Source organism: Chiloscyllium plagiosum, chromosome 4, assembly GCF_004010195.1.
Source record: "Chiloscyllium plagiosum isolate BGI_BamShark_2017 chromosome 4, ASM401019v2, whole genome shotgun sequence".
NCBI lineage: Eukaryota > Metazoa > Chordata > Chondrichthyes > Orectolobiformes > Hemiscylliidae > Chiloscyllium > Chiloscyllium plagiosum.
Genome location: NC_057713.1, coordinates 27,789,533 through 27,817,171, shown reverse-complemented (window position 1 = coordinate 27,817,171; position 27,639 = coordinate 27,789,533). Strand labels below are relative to the sequence as shown.

The 27,639-nt window shown below is 40.9% G+C and overlaps 1 protein-coding gene across 7 annotated transcripts in view; it reads left to right on the top strand.

Annotated features, from left to right (window-relative positions):
• Positions 1-27,639, top strand: part of LOC122548906 (KH domain-containing, RNA-binding, signal transduction-associated protein 3-like) — a 172,583-nt gene that overhangs the window by 72,531 nt on the left and 72,413 nt on the right. For all 7 annotated transcript variants that reach the window (XR_006311362.1, XR_006311361.1, XR_006311360.1 and 4 more), the window contains one exon: positions 11,554-11,700. Coding sequence is in view for 4 of the 7 variants with exons in the window: in XM_043687862.1 (XP_043543797.1) it covers positions 11,554-11,700 (147 nt within the window). In the remaining 3 variants the exon portion in view is untranslated. The remainder of the gene's footprint in view (positions 1-11,553; positions 11,701-27,639) is intronic.

Genomic DNA, 27,639 nt, shown 5'->3' with positions numbered 1-27,639 from the left:
AGGAAGCATATTTAAGGTATAGACAGGATAGATCGAGTGAATCCTTAGAGTATAAAGAAAGTAGGAGTATACTGAAGAGAGAAATCAGGAGGGCAAAAAGGGGACATGAGATAGCTTTGGCAAATAGAATTAAGGAAAATCCAAAGGGTTTTTACAAATACATTAAGGACACAAGGATAACTAGTGAGAGAATAGGGTCCCTCAAAGATCAGCAAGGTGGCCTTTGTGTGGAGCCGCAGAAAATGTCGAGATACTAAATGAATATTTTGCATCCGTATTTACTGTGGAAAAGGATATGGAAGATCTAGACTGTAGGGAAATAGATGGTGACATTTTGCAAAATGTCCAGATTACAGAGGAGGAAGTGCTGGATATCTTGAAACTGGTAAAGGTGGATAAATCCCCAGGACCTGATCAGGTGTATCTGAGAACTCAGTGGGAAGCTAGAGAAGTGATTGCTGGGTCTCTTGCTGAGATATTTGTAGTATCAAAGTCACCGGTGAGGTGCCAGAAGACTGGAGGTTCGCAAACGTGGTGCCATTGTTTTAAGAAGGGTGATAAGGACAAGCCAGGAAACTACAGACCAGTGAGCCAGACCTCTGTGGTGGGCAGGTTGTTGGAGGTAATCCTGAGGGACAGGACGTACATGTATTTGGAAAGGCAAGGACTGATTTAGGGATAGTCAACATGGCTTTGTGTGTAGGAAATCCATATCTCTCAAACTTGATTGAGGTTTTTGAAGAAGTAACAGAGGATTGATGAGGGCAGAGCAGTAGATGTGATCTATATGGACTTCAGTAAGGTGCTTGACAAGATAACCCCATGGGACACTGGTTAGCAAGGTTAGATCTCATGGACACAGGGAGAACTAGCCATTTGGTTGCAGAACTGGCTCAAAGGTAGAAGACAGGGTGGTGGTGGTGGAGGGTTGTTTGTCAGACTGAAGGCCTGTGACCAGTGGAGTGCCACAAGGATCGGTGCTGGGTCCTCTACTTGTCATTTACATAAATGATTTGGATGTGAGCATAAGAGGTACAGTTAGTAAGTTTGCAGATGACACCAAAATTGGAGGTGTTGTGGACAGCGAAGAGGGTTACCTCAGATTGCAACAGGATCTTGACCAGATGGGCCAAAGGGCTGAGAAGTGGCTGATGGAGTTTAATTCAGATAAATGTGAAATGCTGCATTTTAGGGAAGAAAATCTTAGCAGGACTTATACACTTCACGGTAAGGTCCTGGGGACTGTTGCTGAACAAAGACCTTGGAATGCAGGTAGATAGGATAGTGAAGGAGGTGTTTGGTATGCTTTCCTTTCTTGGTCAGCATAGAGTACAGGAGTTGGGAGGTTATGTTGTGGCTGTACAGGATATTGGTTAAGCCACTATTGGAATATTGCGTGCTATTCTGAATCTTCCAATCGTAAAGATGTTGTGAAACTTGAAAGGGTTCAGAAATGATTTACAAGGATGTTGCCAGAGTTGGAGGATTTGAGCTATAGGGAGCGGCTTAACCGGCTGGGGCTGTTTTCTCTGGACTGTCAGTGGTTGAGGGGTGACCTTAGACGTTTACAAAATTGCGGGACATGGATAGCGTAAATAGTCTTTTCCCTGGAGTCGGAGTCCAGAACTAGAGGGCATAGGTTTAGGGTGAGATAAGAGACCTAAGGGGCAAATTTTTCATGCAGAGGGTGGAACGTGTGTGGAATGAGCTGCCAGAGGATGTGGTGGAGGCTGGTACAACTGCAACATTTAAAAGGCATTTGGATAGGTATATGAATAGGAAGGGTTTGGAGGGATATTGGCCAGGTGGGACGAGATTGGGTTGGGATATCTATTCGGCATGGACGGTTTGGACCAAAGGGTCTGTTCCGATGTTGTACATCTCTATGTTGACCTGCTGGTGAGAAAGGTATGATTCTGAAAGTATGACTATTGGGTTGAGACAGCTCTCCAGGGTTTTGAGAAGATTTGTAGCTAAGGTTGATGTCCTGGATGTAGGTTTGCTTGCTGAGCTGGGAGGTTTGTCTTCAGACATTTGGTCATCATACTGGGTAACATCAGTGAACCCTGATGTTACCTAGTATGGTGACGAAATGTCTGAAAACAAACCTTCCAGCTCAACAAGCAAATCTATATCCACAGCTCTCCAGGTTTGATATGGACCTTGCATGGTTAATGGGGCTGAGTTGGCTGCTGTCATATTTCTGGTGCCTTATTTGACGCCAAGTGACCTGTCGGGCTTCATCCCTCTTCTTCTTTTTGGAGACTTTTGTTTTAAGTCATTGATACAACTGAATGGCTTAATGGTCCATCTTCACACAGCAGTTAAGACATTGCTGTGGTTCTGGATCAAATCAATACCTGTCCCGGCAAGGATGGCAGTTTTAAGAATATTAGTGATGGGGTCTTACAATAATGGACAATGGTTTAATTCATGATCATTATTTTAGAATTTGAATTAAAAGTCTATTGTTGTAAGATTCAAATCCTAATCCACACAATGTTACATGTTCTCTGAATTAGTAGTCCAGTAGTAGTGCTAATCATCTTTTTATCTATAGCAAATTGGTTGACATGTAGTAAAGACCTTGCTTCTGGATTCTTGTGATTATTTTGCAGCAGTTACGGAAGAATGGAAAAGCTAGGGTGTTTGCATTGGAATAGGAGAGGCTGAGGGGAAACTGTGTACAACATTTTTAAGAGGCCTGAGTAGAGTGATGGAAGAGGTCCTGGGTTCGAGAAGTCAGGAAGCATAGGTTTACAATATTTCCTGGAGAGGTGTGGAAAATGCTTATACCCACAGGATTGGTAGATACCTGGAACTTGCTGCTTGAAAGGGTAATGAAAGTAGAAACACTCAACTCAATTTAAAATGTGAATGGATTGCACCTAAAGTCTGAGCTTTAAGGGATACACACGGAATGCTGGAAAATAGGATTAGTCATTTAATTTTGTTAGCAGACATAATGATTAGGGTGAAGTGAAAGTGAGGTCTACAGATGCTGGAGATCAGAGCTGAAAATGTGTTGCTGGAACAGCGCAGCAGGTCAGGCAGCATCCAGGGAACAGAAGAAGCGACGTTTTGGGCATAAGCCCTTCTTTAGGAAGGGCTTATGCCGAAACGTCGATTCTCCTGATCCCTGGATGCTGCCTGACCTGCGCTGTTCCAGCAACACATTTCCAGCCATAATGGTTAGGGTGGTCTGAATCTGTAGCACGACTTTTTTTTTCTACATATTCCAAGTACTTAAAGGAAGAATGTGTAGTGGTGTGGAAAGAAGATGGGGGAAAATGGAAGTCCTGGAATCGCTGTTTAAGAGGGCCAGCACAGATACAGTGCATCAAATGGCTTCTGATCTATAATAATTCTATGATTCTGTAATGTGATTCTGACTTCTTAAGATTTCTGCTTGCATCCGACCTGGCTGCAGTAATTTTTTTCCCACTTGAGTGCAGTATAACAAGGAAAAATGCACAGAGTTGACATATAGGAGGACTAACTGCTTATAGAGGGAGGCTAAGGGGAATAAGCCCTCTTGCAGGATTCCTTGAGCCCAGGGTTTTCGGGGAGAATTTGTTTTAACTTCAACCTCTTGTTTGGAACGCTGTTATGTAACTCTCTCATTAAGGAAATTTTTTTTGGTGTTATTTATTGAACGAAGACTTGCAGCCTCAGGTAGGACTGGGATGACACTATCACTGACTCTGGGGCCTAAGGTATTTAACCTAAATGTGTCTGACTTCTTTCAGGCTGGAGTAGTCAGTGTTTGGAATGTTGCCCAGTTGCCATCCGTTGTTTTGTAGGGGAGGATCGCAGAGAATTGAATGCAGAGAAAGCCGTATGAGCATATGGCTTTGAAGCTACTCCAAAGTGTCATTGACTGTGTGCACATCTTTTTGTTGATATCGTAAATTCTGAAATATATTGCAATTAGAAGGAATTGCATTCCCTCAAAGTCTAGCTGATGTGCAACTGTAGTCCATTCATCATGCCTTCGATCTTGACATTCTTATGTTTTGTTGTGCTATACCATCTGCACTTGAACATCAAAACAAATCAGAATCTGGTTACAGAACAAGAATGGGTATCTGCTAACCATGTGACTGATTACTTTGCTGAGCAACCCACTTGCAGCCAGGACGCAAATAAAGAAAATGAAACTTCTGTACAAAATATAATTGAGCAGACCATTGGGATCTTTAAGCAGGGCTTGCATTAGTAGACACTTCCAGAAGCACCCTGCAATACTTGGCATAGTTTGTGTCATAATTTGCAATTGTCTGTTATGTAAGCCTTTTGCGATCATGAGGACACAGCTCTTGAGTACAGAAAAGAGGGAAGTCAGAAACCGACATATCTCCTTTCCAACTGGCTCACTGTCATTAGTTTATCAAAGTGCAGTACCAATGCAATCAACATCAAATAATTTCACTAGCCATGTAACTGATGACCTGCCAGTGATACTCATGCCTCACGAGTGAATTTTAAAAACATTCCCACACTACTTCTGTCTCGTTGACCGCAAAACAAAATTTGCTGTTACGTAAATTATATGAAATCGGTTTTATAAATTAAGCTATTCAACAGAAGTGTGCTCATACGTTCCTTTTAGTGCGAATCTCCACATGCTTTTGCCCTAGGGGTGCTACAGCAAGGCCGACAAAAGCCTGCTGATTTTCAGTTTGGGAGATATGCGCATACGTCTTTGGATCCGGAGGAGGCCATTCAGACTCCCCATATCTGTTCCAGATAACAATGATTTGTCTTTTTATCAAGAATCCATCTAGCTTTGCCTCAAAAATAGTCAATAATCTTGACTCTTCTGCTCTGAGAAAATTCCAAAGACTCAAAAATAAAACCTGTTCTTTTTCAGTTTTGCAAGCGACGACCCTGCTTATTAGTGTTTCCTAAAGATGGCAAATATCCTCCTTTTGAAGGTGACTGACGGCTATCTGACAGCTTCCCAATGCAACAAGCATTTGATTTGTATGCCTGTCCGCTGCCTTCTGGACATTGTCCTATTGACGTCCTGATCTGAATCCTCCAAGACACCGTTCTATGCAACTTTACCCTATAGGGGTCTAACACCCATGCTATGCTTACATTGATGACCAACCACTTCAATCTGGTGGCCTTCCTTGTGTAGATTCTTTCAGTAAGGTTTCAAATGAACAGATTGCCAAAGTCTGAGTTGTCATCTGTAGGTGGCTTTAGAGTCTTTCCTCCACTATTTCTGGCCTTCTACTTCCACTTCCTCCTGACCACTGTTCTTCCAGTTTACAGCTCTTCTGTCTCTGTCCTTTCAGGTACATGAAGGGATTAGGATTGAGTGAAGAGATGAAATAAAATGTGAATGCCTAAACCCATCTGCACATTGTAAATCTGAACAGATTGTGGCCCAATTTTTGCCAGAACAGGGAGCATCTTCACCATGGTGAAAAATGTTGTGATTTGTTGGAAATCACAAGTCCTAACCTGAACCGGCTTCTCATTCCACAGGTATCGGAAAGATATTGTGAAATCTGAAAGGGTTCACAAAAGATTCGGAAGGATGTTGCCAGGGCTGGAGGATCTGAGCTATAGGGAGAGGCTAAATAGGCTGGGGCTGTTTTTCTCTGGATCATCGGAGGCTGAGGAGTGAACTTGTAGAGGTTTATGGATAGGATAAATATACAAAGTGCCTTCTCGGGTGGGGGGAGTCCAGAAATAGAGGGCATAGATTTAGGTTGAGAGTGGAAAATTTCCAAGGGGCAAATTTTTTTCATGCAGAGGGTGGTGCATATATGGAATGATCTGACAGAGGAATTGATAGAAGCTGGTACAATTACAACATTTATAAGTCATCTGGATGGGTTTATGAATAGGAACAGTTTAGAGGGATATGAGCCAAGTGCTGGTAAATGGGACTAGATTAGATTAGGATATCTGGTTGGCATGGATGAGTTGGACCGAAGGGTCTCTTTCTGTGCTGTAAATCTGAGTGAACTGTAGTTCATGCATGTGCGGCTTCTGGTGATAGGTGGCTACTGATTGATCAGCTGCCTCTACTGATATGGAATTTTGGAATCTCCAGAGTAGGGAACCACAATGCAGTCAGATGTGGGTGGTAGTATTAGGTTAGCTGAGCTGGAGAGAGCTGTAGGTGTTACGGTGATTGTAGTTCGAAGTTAGGATGACCAGTTGCTTAAAGGGGAACTTGCAGGTAATTCCATATAACTGCTACCTTGGTGACAGAGATGTGGGTTTGGAAGATGCTGTTAAAGGAGCCTTAGAGAATTGTTGCAAAGTATCTTCTAGGTGTTGTACATTGCCAGCATTCTGTCTAATTTCCTTCCCACTGCATAGTCCTCAAATCTGGAAGCAGACATCAATGCTGAAATTGGCATGCTGATCAATGTGCTCAGAACCTTGGAGTTCCTCCCCACATGTGCATCCTAGGATGAACTTTGCACATTGCTCCTTGTATGTGTGGGTGGTGAAAGGAGTAAATACTGAAGGTGTTAGATGGGGTGCTAGTAAAGCAGCTGCTTTATCCTGGAAGATATCAAACTCCTTTGGAGTTTCATTCTCTCAATGAGGTGGCATGGATAAAGAAGGAAAGGGTGGCGAATGGAAGTAAGCACTAAGTTGACCGTTTGAAGGGTTGTGGTGAGTGGGCTGAGGGGATTAGGTTGCATATGTCGGAGTGAGAGTAAAGGGCAAGTACTGGTAGTTTATATTACTTGCTTTTTTGATCTGTTCGATGAGCAAAGACATATTTATGTATAACTCATTTGGGACTTGGATAGTTGTCAAGAAACTACTCAGAGTAGTTAATACATAAAACAATTATTATAGAATTTACATTATTTTTTCCCAAAATACCACTTTCACAATGGGCTGTCTGTTGATGGATAGTCTCACATATATATTGAATGGATATGTTTATTGATATAAGGTGTATAAGTACTTGAGTGAGATGTTTATTGATGCAGGGTACTAGCCACAAATGAAATGTCTTTTTTTCTACTTATGCAGGTCAACAATTGAGTGAGATGTTTGTTTTCAGAAGCACTTGTTCTTGAAATCTCACTGTATTGCATGCTTGTTTTCTATCAGTCTGTGTTTTTTCAGTGTAATACACCTAACAGACTCGTCACTTTCTTTCCTGTCATTATGCCTCCTGATTAATACCCATCCTTGATAATGGGTGAATTAGTATGGAGAGAGAAAGAGAGAGAGAGAGAGAAGTACAAAGGATGGTGAGTGGGAGATGAGTTAGCACAACTTGACATAGTACTTTTTAAAAAAAAATTAATGAGAATGACTGACTGGGAACAAATGAGTTGTGAATGATCGGAATGAGTAGATAAGCATAAGCATTTAAGAGATAAAAGGTTGATGGGCCTAGATTGGCAAGGCGTAGTCAGGTATGGGACACAGTGAAGAAATTGACGTTTAACTTTGTGTATAATTTCTGCCGATCCCATCTTGGGGATCCAAATCCCAAAGTAGCTTGCTTCCTTGGGTCCAAAATTCAAAAAGAAGGCTGCTTTTTAAAGATGAAGATCACAGGGCTGTGTACTTTTCTAACTCTGCTCCCTGTGATGATACTGTACATTTAAGAAACCCTGTTTCTCTTGCAGAAGGCTTTTGTCACAGTCATGCCCAGCTGGTAGTTTGTAAATAGCTTTGGGTTTTTTTAGATTAGATTACATTACAGTGTGGAAACAGGCCCTTCGGCCCAACAAGTCCACACCGACCCGCCGAAGCGCAACACACCCATACCCCTTACCTAACACTACGGGCAATTTAGCATGGCCAATTCACCTGACCTGCACATCTTTGGACTGTGGGAGGAAACCGGAGCACCCGGAGGAAACCCACGCAGACGCTGGGAGAACGTGCAAACTCCACACAGTCAGTCGCCTGAGGTGGGAATTGAACCCGGGTCTCAGGCGCTGTGAGGCAGCAGTGCTAACCACCGTGCCACCCACGCAGGGTTTCTCCCTGGGTGTTTGTTTTTGAGGCGAAGACAAAAGAATCATAAGTGGGCAGGCATTGCTATTAGATTGAAGACATGGACAGAGATTTTCTGAGAAATCACAGGGACAGATTGTTTCTTTTTACTGGACTGGAGAGGCACGTGAGAATCCTAATGTTTTGCTGCATTGCATTTTGCCAAAGGATGGATATACAGAATGTTGCCTGTATTGAAACAGTTGATGACTGGTAGTTAAATAATACATTGTCTTGTTAAGTATGCCATATCTTGAAGTTATAAGATTCTTTATTTTTGTTAAATTTTAATTGCATTGTAAGAACAAAGTGTGTCTTGATTAAACTTTATTGGTGGCCTAATTGAATAATTTGGAACACTACCTTAAAATCACCTTAAAAATAAAATTTAGGGTAAAAGCTACCTCCACAACATATGGTTAGAAGGTAAGCCATATCTCTCTCATCTTTAACATGGAAACAGAAGTCTAGGCCTGTGTAATATTGAAAAATGAGATGAGAGAAGGAGGGTAGTTATGAAAATATTATCTTTCATTGTTTAAACTCTAAATGAGGCTGTGGACTCAGTGCTATGATAGTGAGTGCCTATACCCTGATAGAAAGCAATTATGCAATATCTTTCTTTGTATGAGAGAGGGGAAGAATGTTTAATGAAGATGTACAGTTTATTTGGATGATATGTCTTTAATGGCTGATTAACAGGCAGCGTGTGCAATCTAAGAAATGTGGTTGTGAGAATCGTAGCAATGTTCATTTTAGCACGGGAGAGGTAACGATAGAGACGTTACACTTAAGTATTTATTGATTGAAAGCAGGGCACTGTTCACCATTACGCTCCAATGTGCAAGGCTGCTGATTGATAAATGTGGCATTTGAAGATGCATTAACTGACTTTGACTGTTAAGGTCATTGAACTTGTTACGGCATTGTACTTAGGTCTGCAAAGTTAAATTTTAGCCTAGACTGCCATGGCTATCCTCTAACTTCTGAGAGTTTGCTGGAGGATATTCTAGACTCTTAATGATAGGTATTATCTAATTTCCTTAAAGTACAGTCAGAATATCTTGTATTCTGCCATCATTTTCTGTGAGCAGTTCCAAAATTAGGCTGGACAGAATGGGCCTTGCTTTTTAAGAGATACTGGTTTGCTTCCAAATGCAACTCGTGATGTTGAATGTGTTCAGATAAATAACTGAGTAAAGGATCCTCTAGAAAAGTGACCAGAAAACATAGTAGAAATTAGCAGTCAGTTTGAGAGTGAGAAACTTGGGTTAGAAACAACTATGCTGAATTTAAGTAACAGTATTTACTAATGAGTAAGGCAGAGTTACCTGGAGTGGACTGGGAAAGGAGTTTACACTTGAATAACGGCAAATGTTTAAGGAAAAAGATCCTGATTCACAAAAGATGTATCCCAATGAGTAAGAAGGATACTAGAAAGGGGATAAGCTGACCATGGTTAATCGGGGATTTTAAGAATAGCTTCAAATTAAAAGGAAATGGCAATGCCACAATGATGTAAATTATTTATTCAACATCTTATTGGAAAACGCACAGCATTTCAAAATTACCAAGTAATCCAGGTAGTGAAGGAAAAGAGGAAACAAAATATAATAACCACTACAGGAAAAAGTACTATAGAAACTAATAGGTTAAATATTGACAAGTCCCTTCGATTTAATGGAATGCAGCAAGACATAGTGGATCATCATAGTGTTAGTAATCTTTGACAAATTCTTTATATTCTAGAAAAATTCCTGATTGTCAGTTTTCCAATGTAACACCCTTATTCAGAAAGGCAAGTTTAGCTTAATGTCTGTCACTGGGGAAAATGTTAGTGTTTATTATAAAGAATGCGATGGCTGAGCATTTAGAAATACATAACATAATCAGAGTCAGCACATTTTCATGAAAGGAAAATTCCTGACATTTAGTACAATTTTTCTGATGCAATAACAAGACTAGGAAAAAAAGGAGGATCAGGAGATGTAAAATATTTGGACTTCCAAAGGCATTTAATAAGGTACCACATGTTAGACCACTGAAGCATCCATGATTTTGGAGATATTAGCAGTGATAGAGGATTGACCAATTAAGACAGAATTAGGATATGGGGCATTTTCAGCATATCAATTGGTAAATAGTGCTGAGGCCACCATTATTTAAACTTATTTTAATGACTTGGATGAGGGAGGTGAAAGTACAGTTACCAAGTTTGTGGATGACACAAAAATCGATGTTAAGACAAATAATGAGGGTGACCTTGGAGTCTATAATGGGATAAAGACAGGTTAAGTGTTTGGGCAAAAACTTGGTAGGTGGAATATAATTTGGTTATGCACTTTGGCAAAATGGGTTGCTGAGGTAAATATTATTTAAACAAAGACTGCAGAAAGCTATAGCTCAAAGGGTTTTAGACATGTTGATGCATAAATCTCAAAATTAACATCAGGGTTCAATCAGTAAGAGGGAGGAAAAATTGAATGTTTGCCTTTTACAGTTAGTTCTGCTATAACCTAGCAGTTCTGTTCTTGTGCAGTCCCATGCTAAAAGAAAATCATGTAACAGCAGCACCATTTAAACAGTGTCCCCAATTCATCAATCATGTTATAGCAAATTGATAATGAAACATGCATTATAGCAGAACAACCTGTATTTCAAAGGGAATGGAGTATTAAAAAACAAAGATCTTGGTAATCTTATGCAAGGTACTAGTTAAATCACTCTTGGAATGGCATGAGCAATTTTGCTCCCCTTATCTAATGAAAGACATAATGCCATTTAAAGGCAGTCCAGAATAGTTTCATCAAGATTGATCCCAGGTATGGAAGGGTTTCCTTATGAAATGAGTAGGCACGTGGGTTCAGTACTCATTGCAGTTTAGATGAATGAGAAACTACCTTCTTGAAACATACAAGATACTTCAGGGTATTAACAGGATAGACAGAGATTACTTACTTTACACAGATTAAGGCTGCTGATCCTAGACTCTCCCATAAAAGTATCATCCAGTTTGGACAGAGATGAGGAATCTCTTCTCAACAAACAAATTGACTTGGACCCGATGTACCATCACCTGAGAAAAAGAACAGGAAATGACATCACCAGAAACTACACCACCAATCCAAAGAAACCCAAACATATAAATAGAAATTAGGAATCATCAGCAGTGGTTAGTCTGGAGGCTCACTGATGTTACCAGTATGGTGATGAAACCTCTGAAAATGAACCTTCAGCTCAGTGAGTGAACCTCCACCTGAGCTACAAATCTTCTCATCTTGCATGAAGATATGATTTAAGTGAGAAAAATTAATGCTGCAAAATTTATTTTTGGTCTTTGGCAACTTTTATGCTGTGCTGTTGAAGATTTCTACAGTACAAAGTATGTGACAACAACTGCAGTCTTAATATACACTATACCAGACATATTGAAAAAGGTATGGACAAAGAATAATTGAAAGTACAAACAACACTTGCACCACACCCAGAGCTTTGAAGTAATATTGTGATGTACTGATCAAGTCAGCTAATTTTTTTCTCTCCATATTTATTAAGGAAGAAGAGCTAAGAAAAAGTGGAGAATCAAAATATGCACATCTTAATGAAGATCTCCATGTATTGATTGAAGTGTTTGCTCCACCATCCGAGGCATATGCAAGAATGGGACATGCTCTAGAGGAAGTGAAGAAGTTTCTCATACCGGTCAGTGTTCAAATCGTTCTTCACAATCCCAATGTTTCATATGGGAACATTGTGTTTTTATTTTGTCTATGAACTATAATTTGAATAAATAATTCTAAGAATACACAAGTTAGAACATCTAAAAGCAAATGTAACCCAAACAAACTAGTGTCCTATAGTGTATTCTTAAATGTATGCCTCTGCTGTGCCTTAAGGTCAGAGAGATGTACAGCATGGAAACAGACCTTTGCTCCAACCCATCCATGCTGACCAGATATCCCAACCCAATCTAGTCCCACTTGTCGGCACCCAGCCCATATCCCTCCAAACCCTTCCTATTCATATACCCATCCAGATGCCTTTTTTAAATGTTGCAACTGTACTAGCCTCTGGCAGCCCATTCCATACACTTACCATCCTCTGTGTGAAAAAGTTGCCCTTAGATCTCTTCTGTATCTTTGCTCTCACCCTAAACCTAAGCCCTCTAGTTCTGGCCTCCCCCACCACAGGGAAAAGACTGTGTGTCTGTTTATCCTATCCATGCCCCTCATAATTTTGTAAACCTCTAAGGTCACCCCCTCAGCCTCCGATGCTCCAGGGAAAACAGCCCCAGCCTATTCAACCTCTCCCTTGAGCTCAAATCCTCCAACCCTGTAAATCGTTTCTGCACCCTTTCAAGTTTCACAACATTTTTCCATTAGGAAGGAGACGAGATTGCACTCAATATTCCAACAGTGGCCTAACCAATGTCCTGTACAGCTGCAGCATGCCTCCCAACTCCTGTACTCAATACTCTGAATAAAGAAAAGTATACCAAATGCTGCCTTCACTATCCCACCTACCTGTGACTCTACTTTCAAGGAGCTTTGAGCCTGCACTCCAAGGTCTGTTTCTGGCATGAGCCCTTCTTCAGGATGGCTCATGCCCGAAACGTTGATTCTCCTGCTCCTTGGATGCTGCCTGACCTGCGCTTTTCCAGCAACACATTTTCAGCTCTGATCTCCAGCATCTGCAGTCCTCACTTTCTCCTCAAAGGTCTCTTTGTCAGCAACACTCCCTTGGACCTTACCATTTAAGTATATATGTCCTGCTAAAATTTGCTTTCCCAAAATGCAGCACCTCACATTTATCTGAATTAAACTCCATCTGCCACTTCTCGGCCCATTGGCTCATCTGATCAAGGTCCTGTTGTAATCTGAGGTAACCTCCTTCGTTATTCATTACACCACCAATTTTGGTGTCATCTGCAAACTTACTAACTATACCTCTAATGCTCACATCCAAACCATATATATAAATGATGAAAAGCAGTGGACCCAGCACTGACCCTTGTGGCACTCCACTGGTCACTGGCCTCCAGTCTGACAAGCAACCCTCCCACCACCACCCTCTGTTTTCTCCCTTGTTTTGAGCCCATTCTATATCCAGATGGCTAGTTCTCCTTGTCTTCCATGAGATCTAACCTTGCCAACCAGTCTCCCATGGGGAACCTTGGTCGAACATCTTTACTGAAGTCCACATAGATCACATCCACCACTCTGCCCTCATCAATCCTTTTTATTATTACTTCAAAAAACTCAATCAAGTTGTGAGACATGATTTCCCATGCACAAAGCCATGTTGACTATCCCTAATCAGTCCTTGCCTTTCCAAATTCACATACATTCTGTCCCTCTGGATTCCATCCAACAACTTGCCACCACCGATGTCTGGCTCACCAGTCTGTAGTTCCCTAGCTTGTCCTTACCACCCTTCTTAATAAGTGGCACCATGTTGGCCAACCTTCCAGACTTTCAGCACCTCACATGAGACTATTGATGGTACAAATACCTCAACAAGGGGCCCAGCAATTACTTCCCTTGCTTCCCACAGAGTTTTAGGATACACCTGATCAAGTCCTAGGATTAATCCACTTTTTTATGCGTTTCCAGCACTTGATCCTCTGTAATCTGGACATTTTTCAAGATGTCACCATCTATTTCCCTACATTCTATATTTTCCATGTCCTTTTCCACAATACTTACTGATGCAAAATACTCATTTAGTATCTTCCCCCATCTCCTGTGGCTCCACACAAAGGCAGTCTTGCTGACCTTTCAGTAGCCCTATAGTCTTCCTAGTTACCCTTTTATCCTTCATGTATTGTAAAAACCTTTTTGATTCTCCTTAATCCTATTTGCCAAAGTGATTTCATGTCCCCTTTTTGCCCTCCTGATTTCCCTCTTAAATATACTCCTACTGCCTTTATACTCTTCAAAGGATTCACTTGATCTCTCCTGTCTCCTGACATATGCTTCCTCCTTTTTCTTAACCAAACCCTCAATTTCTTTTGTCATCCAGCATTCCCTACACCTACCAGTCTTTCTTTTCACCTTAACAGGAATATACTCTCTCTGCACTCTCCCTATCTCATTTATGAAGGCTTCCCATTTTCCAACCATCCCTTTTACCTGCAAACATCTGCCTCTAATCAGCTTTTGAAAGTTCTTGCCTAATACCGTCAAAATTTGCTTTCCTGCAATTTAAGACTTCAACTTGTGGATCTGGTCTATCCTTTTCCATCACTATTTTAAATCTAATAGAATTATGGTTGCTAGCCCCAAAGCGCTCCCCCACTGATGCCTCAGACATCTGCCCTGCCGTATTTCCCAAGAGTAGGTCAAATTTTGCACTTTCTCTTGGTATGTCCACAAACTGAATCAAAATTTCCCTGTGCACACGTAACAAATTCCTCTCCATCTAAATCTTTAACACTGTGTGGTAGTCCCAGTCTATTAGCGAGTTTTGAGAAGGGTTGTGGCCCAGTTTGTAGCTCTGGATGTAGGTTTGCTCACTGAGCTCGGAGGTTTGTTTTCAGATGCTACCTAGTATGGTGACGAAACATCAGTGAGCCTCTGGATGAAGCACTGGTGTTATGGCCTGCTTTTTGTTTGTGTTTGGGTTTCCTTGGGTTGGTGATGTCATTTCCTGTTCTTTCCCTACAGGAGGGTGGTAAATGGGATCTAAGTTAATATGTTTGTTTAGAATTCCAGTTGGAATGCCATACTTCTAGGAATTCTCACATGTCTCAGTTTGGCTCGTCCTAGGATGGATGTCCTAGTCGAAGTGGTATCCTTCCTTATCTATATGTAAGGATACTAGTGAGAGTGGGTCATATCATTTTGTGGCTAGTTGATGTTCATTATATCTTGGTGGCTAGTTTTCTGCCTGTTTGTCTGATGTAGTGCTTATTACAGTTCTTACAAGGAATTTTGTAAATGACATTAATTTTGCTTGTTGTCTGTATTGGGCCTTTCAAGTTCATTAGCTGCTGTTTTCGTGTATTGGTGGGTTTGTGGGCTACCATGATGCCAACATTTCAAAGATTACATTAACTTGGATCCCATTTACCACCTCCTGTGAAAAAGAGCAAGAAATCACCACAGGAAAACCTGAGGAAACCTAAACACATAAATAAAAATGGTCCACACCACCAGTGCTTCACCAGAGGCTCACTGATGTTATTTAGCATGGTGGCGGAACATCTGAAAACAAACCTTCCAACTCGGTGAGCAAACTTACATCCTGTCCCAGTCTATGTTTGGCAAGTTAAAATCCCCTACCATAAACACACACTGTTATTCTTACAAATAACTGAGATCTCCCTAAAAGTATGTATCTCAATTTTCCGATGACTGACTATTAGGGGGTCTATAATACAATCCCAATAAGGTGATCATCCCTGTCTTATTTCTCAGTTCCACTCAAATGTCCCTGGATGTATTTCTGGGAATATACTCCCTCAGTAAAGCTGTATTGTTATCCCTTATCAAAAATGCCACTCGCCTTCCTCTTTTGCCTCTCTTTCTGTCCTTCCTGTAGCATTTGTATCCTGGAACATCTTGTCCATCCCTGAGCCACATTCTGTAATTGCTAAGATATCCCAGTCCCATCTTCCTAACCATGCCCAGAGTCCATTTGCCTTCCCTGTTCAGCCTCTTGCATTGAAATAAATGCAGTTTAATTTACCAGTCCTACCTTGTTCTCTGCTTTGCCCCTACCTTCCCTGACTGTTTGTTTGACTTGCTGCTTTTCTCAACTGTACTAGTCTCAGATTGATTTCTTTCCTCATTATCTCCTTGGTTCCCACCCTCCCACCTTACTATTTTAAATCATCCTGAGCAGCTCTAGCAAAACCCCCTATCAGTATATTCGTCCCTTTGCAATTCGGGTGCAATCAGTCCTTCTTGTAACAGGTCACTTTTACCCCAGAAGAGATTCCAATGATCCAAAAATGTGAATCTTTCTCCCATTCACCAGCTCCTCAGCCATGCATTCATCTGCTCTATCCTCCTATTCCTACTCTCAGCTCGTAGCACTGGGGGTAATCTGGATATTACTACCCTTGAAGAGCTCCTTCTTAACTTCCTGCCAAACTTTCTACATTCTCCCTTCAGAATCTCATCCTTTTTCCTTCCTGTCATTGGTACCAATGTGTACAATGACCTCCTGCTGGTCCCTCTCCCCTTTCTAAGCCATCTTTTGATCCTGGCACCAGGGAGGCAACACACCATTCTGATTTTTGCTGCTGGCCACAGAAACGTCTGTCTGTACCTCCTGAGTAGAGAGTCCCCTAACACAATGGATCTCTTGGAACCCAGCATATCCCTCGTTGCATTAGAGCCAGTCTCGATACAAGAAACTGGCTGTTCATGCTACATTCACATGAGAATCCATCACCACCTACATTTTCCAAAACAGCATACTTGTTTGAAATGGGGATAAAATCTTCGAGGAGAAAGTGAGGGCTGCAGATGCTGGAGATCAGAGCTGAAAGTGTTGCTGGAGAAGCGCAGCAAGTCAGGCAGCATCCAAGGAACCGGAGAATCGACGTTTTGGGCATAAGCCCTTCTTCAGGGGATAGCCACAGAAGATTCCTGCGCTACCTGCCTACCCCTCCTTTTCTGGAGTGAACCCATCTATATCACTGTATCTGCGACTTTTTTCCCTTCCTATAACTGCCATCCATCACACCCCCTTGCTCTTGTAAATTCCTCATTGCCTCTAACTGTTGCTCCAGCCGATTCCTTTTAATGCCAACCAATGGCATTTATTGAAGATCTAATCCTCAGTGACATGTAAACTCTCCCTGAACTCCCACATCCGACAAGAAAAGTATATCACTCCTCTAAGGGCCATTTTTCCTCCTTCCAATCTGCAGACCCAGAAAATAGCACTTATTTCTCTACACAAACTGCTGCAGGCTAACTTAATACTTATGAATAAGCCTTCTCTCCATTAGCTCATATAATCCTCTGAATCCATTTGTTGTTCATTAATGTCTTTGTTGGTAACTTGTTTCTCAATTCTATTGCACTTTTTTTCTGGGAATGACAACACCTTGATTCCTAAATCTCTAAACCATGTCACCAGGTTGAATTGTAGTATATAGATACTTTAGTCCTGCAGAGTTGTGTATGGTGCTGGAAGAGCACAGCAGGTCAGGCAGCATCCAAGGAGCAGGAGAGTTATGTTTCGGGCATAAGCCCTTCATCAGGAATCAGCATTCTTGATGAAGGACTTGTGTCCGAAATGTCGATGCTCCTCCAGCATCACACACTCTACTCTGATCTCCAGCATCTGCAGTCAGGTCAGTTAAACAGCCAAGAAAAAATGGATGTATTAAATGAGTGCACATTGAACATATCAGATTTCATTCTATTTTTAAGTTGAAAATAATTAGTTTGTTGATCATGATGGCATTGGAATTTGCTCCCTTACACCTATTTGTCTTGCTGCTTTTGGTGTGTTAAAAATTCTTCTTGAGTACCTTGTTAACTTCTTTCAATAACACTTTGCTTAATTCTCCCTCCCTCCCTATCAAATGCTTGAGGATGATTTCTTGCACTAAATGCTTTATGGAAGTGCAGGTTGCTGTTGCATAAACAATATCCTTGCATCCTTTGGAAGAAGAACAGAGTGAGACCAATAGAATGAGGCAATGAACTTGTGTTAGTGAACAATTTTCTCATTAGGATAGACTGCAGCAGGTCTTTGGTCTCTTGAGCTGTTTAGAAAGATAGGCTTGTTAGTTTCCTTTTTAGCTTGGATTTAATAGAAAAAAATTGAAGCTATTACTATTTAGTTAATTCACTGCAATGAAAATTCAAGCTTGTAAATATATAGCTATTGCCAACAGCAGTGTCACACAAATAAAAGCACTATTTTACCGGTGGGGGGAATGTTAGCTGGGACCACCAAGCGTGCACTTTGAATAGGGCAGTAATATCTTTTACAGTAATTTGCCCAGTCAAAAGTTCCAATAATGCACAAAAGTAGTGTTGGGCAGATATTAAGACAAAAAAAACCTTGTCAGCGTGAATTTAAAGGGATGAGAGGCTGGCAGTATTCAGTGGATTCTGTGATCTCAAATCAAGCTATCTGAAATCTAATAAAGATAGAAATTAGACATTAGGTGCAAGAGTAGGCCATTCTGCTCTTTGAGCCTGCACCACCATTCAAATGATCATGGCTGATCATCCTTAATCAGTATCCTGTTCCTGACTTATTTCCATAACCCTTGATTCCACTATCCTGGAGAGCTCTATCCAACTCTTTCTTAAATGAATCCATAGACTGGGCCTCCACTGCCCTCTGGGGCAGAGCATTCCACACAGCCACCACTCTCTGGGTGAAGAAGTTTCTCCTCATCTCTGTCCTAAATGGTCTACCCTGTATTTTTAAGCTGTGTCCTCTGGTTCGGCACTTGCCCATCATTGGAAACATGTTTCCTGCCTCCAGAGTGTCCAATCCTTTAATAACCTTATGTCTCAATCAGATCCCTTCTTAGCCTTCTAAACTCAAGGGTATATAAGCTCAATCGCTCCAGTCTTTCAGTGTAAGGTAATCCCGCCATTCCAGGAATTGACCTTGTGAACTTACGCTGCACTCCCTCAATAGCCAGAATGTCTTTCCTCAAATTTGGAGACCAGAACTGCACACAGTACTCTAGGTGTGGTCTCACCAGGGCCCTGTACAGCTGCAGAAGAACCTCTTTGCTTCTATACTCAATCCCTCTTGTTATGAAGGCCAGCATGCTATTAGCCTTCTTCACTACCTGCTGTACCTGCATGCTTGCCTTCATTGACTGGTGTACAAGAACACCCAGATCTCTTTGTACTGCCTCTTTCCCTAAATTGATTTCATTTAGGTAGCAATCTGCCTTCCTGTTCTTGCCACCAAAGTGGATAACCATACATTTATCCATATTAAACTGCATCTACCATGCATCTGACCACTTGCCTAACTTGTCCAGGTCACCCTGTAATCTCCTAACATCCTCATCACATTTCACCCTGCCACCCAACTTAGTATCATCAAATTTGCTAATGTTATTACTAATACCATCTTCTATATCATTAACATATATTGTAAAAAGCTATATTGTAAAATGATAGGTATTTGTGACTTGGCCCTGATACTAATGGCATAAGTTTGGTAAGAGACATTGAAGAAGTCAGTGCTTTTGAATAGAAGCTTTATGCAGGGTGACAAGAAATAGGTAGAAAAATTACGTAAAGATATAACGGTCATTTGGAGAGCTGGGACAGACACGATGGGCCTAATAGCCTCTTACGTTTTACTCTTAATGGATTCTTAGGAAGAATAGGAAGATTGATGAGAGGGTAATTGTCCTCATCAAAGATGGTATTGGCGTAATAGTTAGTGATGACCATGGTTCAGTTACAATGCAATGTCCTTTTATTGTCACGTGTACTCCATTTTAGGAGTGCAGTGAAAAACTTTTACAATATCTGCTGTCTTATGGCAAGAACATAGGTACTTGCACCTAAGATTAATTCTTTTATACAGCAGAGAAATAAAAGTAGTTGCGTTACTAGTTGAAAAATAAGCTTAAAATAAGACCTCATTAAAGGGTTGACTTTACAGTAAGGTATGAAATTTCAAATACACTGAAATGTCTAACATCTGAGCACAGAGCCTCCATGTGTGCTCTGACCACCCGTGCCAGACCCCAGTCCCGCAGCTGTCCCTACTCCGCTCCAAGCCCCAGACTGCTGTGTATCGGCACTCAGCTGCTCCAAGGTAAGCCAGCACTGCCACCCCCCGCACCAGTCTCTGCCTGGAGCTTGCAGCCTGTATACTGCTCTGGGACTCACCTTGGAACTGCTGAGTGTTGGTATAGAGCAGTCTGGGGCTTTGAGCAGAGTGGGGACAGCTGTTGGACTGGGGTCTGGCAGTGGCAGTCAGACCACGTGTGGAGGCCCTGAGCTAAGATATTACACTGATGTCTACTTGAAATTTCCTATCTTAGGATATTAAAGGACTGAAATTACACTATTTTAAAATTGTTCACATTAGGTTTCGTACCTTACTGTCTGTTTGTATGGAGGTCATGAGTAATATGGAAAAGTAATTTGTACGGATGATTTACAGAACTCCATAGCCACAATGTAGAACAAATCGTACAAGATGATTAATTAGGTGCTCATAATAAAAGAACAACAGTAATGATGGATGATTTTAATTTGCACATAAACTGGAAAATTCTAATTGGTAATAGGAGCATTTATAAGTTCATAGAATACTTTGAGAGTTTCTTAGAACAGCATGTTCTCCAATCAGAACAAGCTATTCCAAATTTGATATAATCTGACAGGATTAATTTTATCTGAGTGACAACACCTCTAGATAACAATGACCATGTTTTTATTTTGCATCCAGTTTGGAAGTGAGAAGAATGGGTCTAAGACCATATTTTATCCTCTTTTAGAAAAGCTAACTTTATGAATATGAAAGCTGAGCTACCAGAAAGATAAGTGATGTCAGAATTCTTAAAGGGAAATTTTAGAATCTATATAAGTAGTTCCTACTATTCAAAATAAGGTTCCAAGGATTAGACCCACCATCTGTGGTTAACTAAAGGTAAGTAGTGTGTCAGTGTCCAGGGACAAATAAATGAATGAGCAAATATGAATAGCAGGTCAGATGACTAGTCAGAATATAAAGCGACAGAGAATGGTGAATCAGGACTAATAAATTAGAGGCTGAGCGGAAGCTGGCTAGAAATGTAAAAACAGTAAACAAGGGTTTGCTTAAGTATCTTAAAAGGAAAGGAGTATGTGAAGTGTTGGTCCTCTTAAGATTGGGGATTTAATTGTCGATAATAAATGAACAAATAATATTTTGTTTCTGCCTTCACGAGAGGGTACAAGGCATATCCCAGTGATTAGTTGTAAATTTGGAGTTTGAAGAAATGGAGGAACTTAGTGAAATTATAATACCAGGGGAAATACCACAGAGCAAACTGATGGAACTGCTGATTGAGAAGTTTCTGGGTCCTGTGGACTTCCATCCGAGGGAATTAAAGGTGGTAACAAATGAGTGTATGTACACTGGTGTTAATTGTTTTCCTGAAATTTCCAAATTTTGAAAAAATGTAGCAAATATAACTCTTCAAGAATGGAGACAGGCCGAAGACTGGAAACTAAAGAATACATAAATGATTTGGATGCAAGCATAAGAAGTACAGTTAGTAAGTTTGCAGATGACACCAAAATTGGAGGTGTCGTGGACAGCGAAGAAGGCTACCTCCGATTACAACAGGATTTTGATCAGATCGGCCAATTGGCCGACACGTGGCTGATGGAGTTTAATTCAGATAAATGTGAGGCGCTGCATTTTGAGAAAGCAAATCTTAGCAGGACTTATACACTTAATGGTAAGGTCCTAGGGAATGTTGCTGAACAAATAGACCTTGGAATGCAAGTTCATAGTTCCTTGAAAGTGGAGTCGCAGGTAGATAGGATAGTGAAGAAGGCGTTTGGTATGATTTTCTTTATTGGTCAGAGTATTGAGTACAGGAGTTGGGAGGTCCATGTTGCGGCTGTACAGGACATTGGTTAGGCCACTGTTGGAATATTGCGTGCAATTCTGGTCTCCTTCCCATCAGAAAGCTACTGTGAAACTTGAAAAGGTTCAGAAAAGATTTACAAAGATGTTGCCAGGTTGGAAGACTTGAACTATGGGGAGAGGCTGAACAGGCTGGGGCTGTTTTCCTTGGAGCGTCGGAGGCTGAGGGCTGACCTTAGAGGTTTACAAAATTCAGGAGTGTGGATAGGATAAATAGGCAAAGTCTTTTCACTTGGATCGGGGAGTCCAGAACTAGAGGGCATAGGTTTAGGGTGAGAGGGGAAAGATATAAAAGACCTATGGGGCAACTTTTTCGCACAGAGGGTGGTACGTGTGTAGAATGAGTTGCCAGAGGAAGTGGTGAAGGCTGGTACAATTGCAACATTTAAGAGGCATTTGGATGGGTATATGAATAGGAAGGGTTTGGAGGGATATGGGCCAGGTGCTGGCAGGTGGGACTAGACTGGGTTGGGATATCTGGTTGACATGGACGGGTTGGACCCAAGGGTCTGTTTCAATGCTGTACATCTGACTCTACGAACTATAGCTTGATATTTACATTGGTTCTAACAACATCTTCAATCTTCAAGGAGGTGCTAACTGGACACTCAAATCTCAAGAAGAATCGGCCAGGTTGTGAAAATCCTGTTTAGACAATTTTATTGGAATCCTTTAAAGAAGTAACATACTGGATGTAGATTTGTTCGCTGAGCTGGAAGGTTCACTTTCAGATATTTCATCACCATACTAGGTAGCAACATCTTCAGGGAGCCTTCAGATGAAGCACTGGTGGTATAGCCCACTTTTTAATTTGTTTTAAGTTTCCTTGGGTTGGCGATGTCATATCCTGAACATTTTTCTCAGCAGGTTGTACATAGGATCCAAGTCACTGTTTGTTGGTAGAATTCCAGTTGGAATGCCATGTTTCTAGGAATTCTTGCCCATGTCTCTGTTTGGCTTGTCCTAGGATGGATGCATTGTCCCAGTCAATGTGGTGTCCTCCTTCATTTGTATGTAAGGATACTAATGAGCGTATGTCATGTCTTTTTGTGGCTAGTTGATGTTCATGTATCCTGGTGGCTAACTTTCTGCCTGTTTGTCCATGTTGAGTTTGTTACAGTTCCTGCAAGGTATTTTGTAAATGACATTCGTTTTGCTTGTCTGTATAGGGTCTTTCAAGTTCTCTTAGATGCTGTTTTTGTGTGTTGATGGGTCTGTGGGCTACTGTGATGCTAAGAGGTCTGAGAAGTTTGGCAGTCGTTTCAGATGTCTCTGAAGAGGAGAGTGGCTTGAGTGTCTGGACGTGTTTTGTCTGCTTGTTTGAGTTTGTTGCTGAGAAATCGGACAGTGTTCATTGGGTACTCGTTCTTTTTGAATACAGTGTGTAGCTGATATTCCTCTGCTCTTCGTAGTTCCTTTGTGCTGCAATGTGTGGAGGTTTGTTGAAATGATGTTCTAATGCAGCTTCATTTGTGGATTTTGGAATGATTGCTTCTGTAGTTCAGTATTTGGTCCATACGTGTTGTTTTCCTGTAGATGCTGGATTGAAGTTCCCCATTGGCTGTTCGCTCTACTGTGACATCGAGGAATAGTAGTTTGTAGTTTTCCTTCTCTTTAGTGAATTTTATGCAAGTAAGGATATTATTGATCATCTTGAAGGTTTCCTCTAATTTGTTTCATTTACTGATGACAAAGGTGTCATCCATGTAGCAGACCCAAAGTTTGTTGGATGGTTAGCTGAGCTGTTTGTTTGAGTCTCTGCATTGCTTCCTCTACTAAAAACCCTGATATTGGATATCCCATGGGTATTCCATTGGTTTGTCTGTGGGTTTTGTTGTTGAAAGTGAAGTGGGTGGTAAGGCATAGGTCCACTAGTTTGATGATATTGTCCTTTGCTGATGAAGTTGAAGATGTTTTGGTGTATGTGTCTTTGGTTCTTCTAATAGTGTAGTCAGTGTTTCCTTGGCCAGATTGATGATGGATATGAACAGGGCTGTTATGTCAAAGGAGACCATTATTTCATCCACTTTTATATCTGTGTCTTTGGTCTTCAGGATTTCTTGGGTAGAGTGGATGGAGTGGTGTGAGTCTTCTATGTATTTTAGTCTTTGGTGTAGCTCCTTGGCTAATCTTTAAGTTGGAGAAAGTGAGGTCTGCAGATGCTGGAGATCAAAGTTGAAACTTTATTGCTGGAACAGCACAGCAGGTCAGGCAGCATCCAGGGAACAGGAGATTCGACGTTTCGGGCACAGGCCCTTCTTCAGGAAGTTTAATCTTTAAGTTGGTGTTCCAGGCAGTGAGACTATGGGTGTGAGGGGGATTCTGGTTTGTGAATTTTGGGTAATCCGTTGAAGTGTGGTGTTGAATCCGTTTGATTTAATTTTTTGGAAGTCTGTCTTATTTATTTCTCCAGATTTCTGACTTTTATTTTGAGTAGGGCTATAATTTGGTTCTCTAGTTGTGGGGTTGGGCCCATCGCCACGTGTTGGTATCTGCAAGCAGCACAATCTTTGTGTAGTCTTTGATTTTAAAATGACTGATATCCTACCTGCATGACAATGTTTGTTTGTTTGTTTGTTTGTTTGTTTGTTTTTTATTTTTTTTAGTCCTTCTATGCTTTCCTTTCTTGTGTTTCCTTCCTTTTTCCTGCTTAATGCTGGTGCGACTGTCTGATGGTTTGCTGGGTTTCTTCTGTGAGTTTGTTGCCTTTCAATGTTATTTCTATTGCTGCAAAGAAATCTTGTCCGCATTCTGGAAGTTGTAATTTAATCCTCTTACTAAGACGGCTTTTTCAGTGTTTTAAGGGTTGGTCAGATAAGTTTGTCTAGTTTGTTTTTATCCATGCTTCTGCGTTATCTGTGGTGTTATTTTGTAAGTTTGTCTAGTTTTTCCTTTTGTGTTTCTCACTCTCTAATATCTATGGCTTGTTGTACTATCTGTCCATTTCATGGACTGATACATTCGTGAATAAAGTGTTTTGGTGTGAAATTTCCCGGTTGTATTTATGGAATCTGTTGTGGGCGTCATTAGTCATTTCTCTAAGCATTCTGTGGCCATTTTGCTCTGCTATTCTTTGGCTACTGTGTTAAGGGAAGTTTGTATTTAAGACAGGTAGTACCTGTTTCCTTATTCGTGCAGTTTGTGCAGTTAAAGGCTGTCTGTGGGTGGCGCTCTGTCAGATGACATTGGTCTCCCATTTTCAGGCCTATTTTAGTGTAATTCGCCCATAGGTGTTAGTGAGTTTTGAGAAGATTTGTAGCTCAGGTTGAACATTTATTTCAATGAGCCACAATACACTGTAGCACAGAGGAACTACGCAGAGCAGAGGAAAATCACCTATACAGTATATTCTAAAAGAATGGGTACCTAATGAACACAGTCCACCAATTTTCTCAGCAACAAACCCAAACAAGCAGACAAAACACATCCAGAAACCCTAGCCACACTCCCTTACATTAAAGGCATCTCAGAAATGACTGCCAGACTACCCAGGCCCCTTGGCATCCTGGTAGTCCACAAACCCACCAACACTAACAGCAGCAAATGAACTTGAAAGACCCTATACAGACAATGAGCAGAACTAATGTCATTTACAAAAGACCTTGCAAGAACTGTAACAAACTCTACATTGGACAAACTGGCAGAAAACTAGCCACAGAAGACGTAACATCAATTAGCCACCAAAAGACAAGACTCACTCTCACTAGTATCTTTACGCACAGATGAGGAAGGACACCACTTTGACTGGGACAGCACATCCATCCTAGGATAAGCCAAACAGACATGTGTGAGAATTCCTAGAAACATAGAATTCCAGTTGGAATACTATCAACGTACACATTGATTTGGATCCCATTTCCACACCCTGAGGGGAAAAAAACAGGAAATAACATCACTGAAAATGGTGTCACCACTAGAAATGGTGTCACCAATCCAAGGAAACATAAACACATAAATAAAAAGTGAACCATATCACCAGTGCTTCATCCAGAACCTCACTGATAATGTTACCTAGTATGTTGACAAAATATCCAAAAAAAAACTTGCAGCTCAGTGAGCAAACCTACACCCAGATCCTAAACCTGAGCTACAAATCTTCTCAAAACTTGCTCATTAACATACTGTTAGTAAAGGGAGGTCTATTGCTATACTATATTTAGATTTCCAGGGGAATTTAACAAAATGCCACAATAAGAGATTATTGTACAAAGTTCAAGATGATGGTATAGGGACTGACGTACTGACAAAAATAAAGGATTGGTTGTTTGGTTGGTCAGCAAAAAACTGGCATATTGTCTGTTTCAGATTGGCAGTTTATGATAGGTGGTGTCTGTGGGGATCTGTTCTGGGCCCTGGACTTTATAGATATTTTCTGAATCACCCTGTTCAGAGATGTTATAACCCCAACCTTCTGACACAAGAGGACTGTTTGCAACCACTAAACTACAAGAATCTAACTTTTTAGAATTTGTATCAGTGATTAGATGAGGGGATGGAAGACATGATGGTTTAATTTACACCTGATACACCTGAGACCAATTGAACATTTTAAAGTAAGAGTGTATCTTTGAGTTAGACAAGGCATAGTGAGACCAAATCTCAAGTACTGTGTGCAGTGTTGGTATTCCCATTGGAGTTAATTCAGAGGAAGTTTACTAGAATGATACCTGGAGTGAGTGAGTTATCTTATGAGCAAAAGCTAAGCTTGTTTTCATTAGAGTTCAGAAGAGCAAGTGTGATTTTAATTGAAGTTTTCAAGATCCTGCATGATCTTGATCTTGAGAAAGCGGATGGGGAAAGGCTGTTTCCCCTTGTCCAGAACTCAGGACATTGTTTTACAATTGGAGAGAGCCTTTTCCGGCAGAGAAGAGGGGAAACTTTGAGAGTTGTGTAATTTTAGAATTCTCTTCAGAAGATGGTGTAAATGGGATCATTGATCATCTTTCAGACGAGGGAGGTAAATCAATGTTCGACCAGGGTATCCACAATTATTGGAGATAAATAGGAATGTGGAATTTGGAACGCAAATGGATCAGCCGTGATATTATTGAATGGTCAGCCAGAGTTAAAACAGTCTCACTAAACTAATCTCTGTATGCTTCCAGTGACTATACTGGATGCCCAGCCCTTGTTCAGGCTCTGTATAACTGGATATAGTTGTGTTGAAGTTATAATAATTTTTAAAATTATATCAATTCACCTGACCAACCCCCCCCCCCTCCCCCCCCTTTACATTTTTGCAGGATGCAAGTGCCATTTCGGGAGTAAATCTACCTCCCACCATTGTTGTATTTACTAACTTATTTTGGATGTAACCATATTGAATGGCCACTTGGCTGAGTTAACAAAGTAATGGGTGATGCCAGTTCAAGCTAGGAGAGAAAATGTTAAAAAGCAACTAACCGAGGAGTAAGTGAGGAATTATATTTCACACACCACATGTTGGCAAGGTGTTATTGAAAAAAATTTGAAAGTAGTTTGAGATTTTTCAGTCAGGATTTAAATGTCAGCTTGAGGCAAAAGCTTCACTTTCTCAAAATGAATTGAGATTAAATGTTGAATGTTGTGAAAATTTTAATCATGTGCTGAGTCATTCTCTGTACAAAATAACGGTTTTGGTATTCAAACTGTATTGAGAAAATTAAAATCCATTTGCACACAGTTCTATAAATATTGTGATATAGCCTCAGTTTTCCCATGCTGGTGTTCTGGATAAATCCGACAAAGATGTTGTACAAATTATTATTGCCAGTAACATTGATTGTTCAGCACTCACGGAAACTCAGGGATCAATATTTTGAGATAAGCTTTCAGAGTCACAGCATACTGAGAGAGGAGTCCCAAGCTTCCCTGAACACTTGGAGAGAGAACATCAAAACAAGACATCTCCACCATTTTTGTTTTGACTTCACTAATGATTTTTGGATTATATTAGATTAGATTACTTACAGCGTGGAAACAGGCCCTTCGGCCCAACAAGTCCACACCGACCCGCCAAAGCGCAACCCACCCAGACCCATTCCCCTACATTTATCCCTGCACCTAACA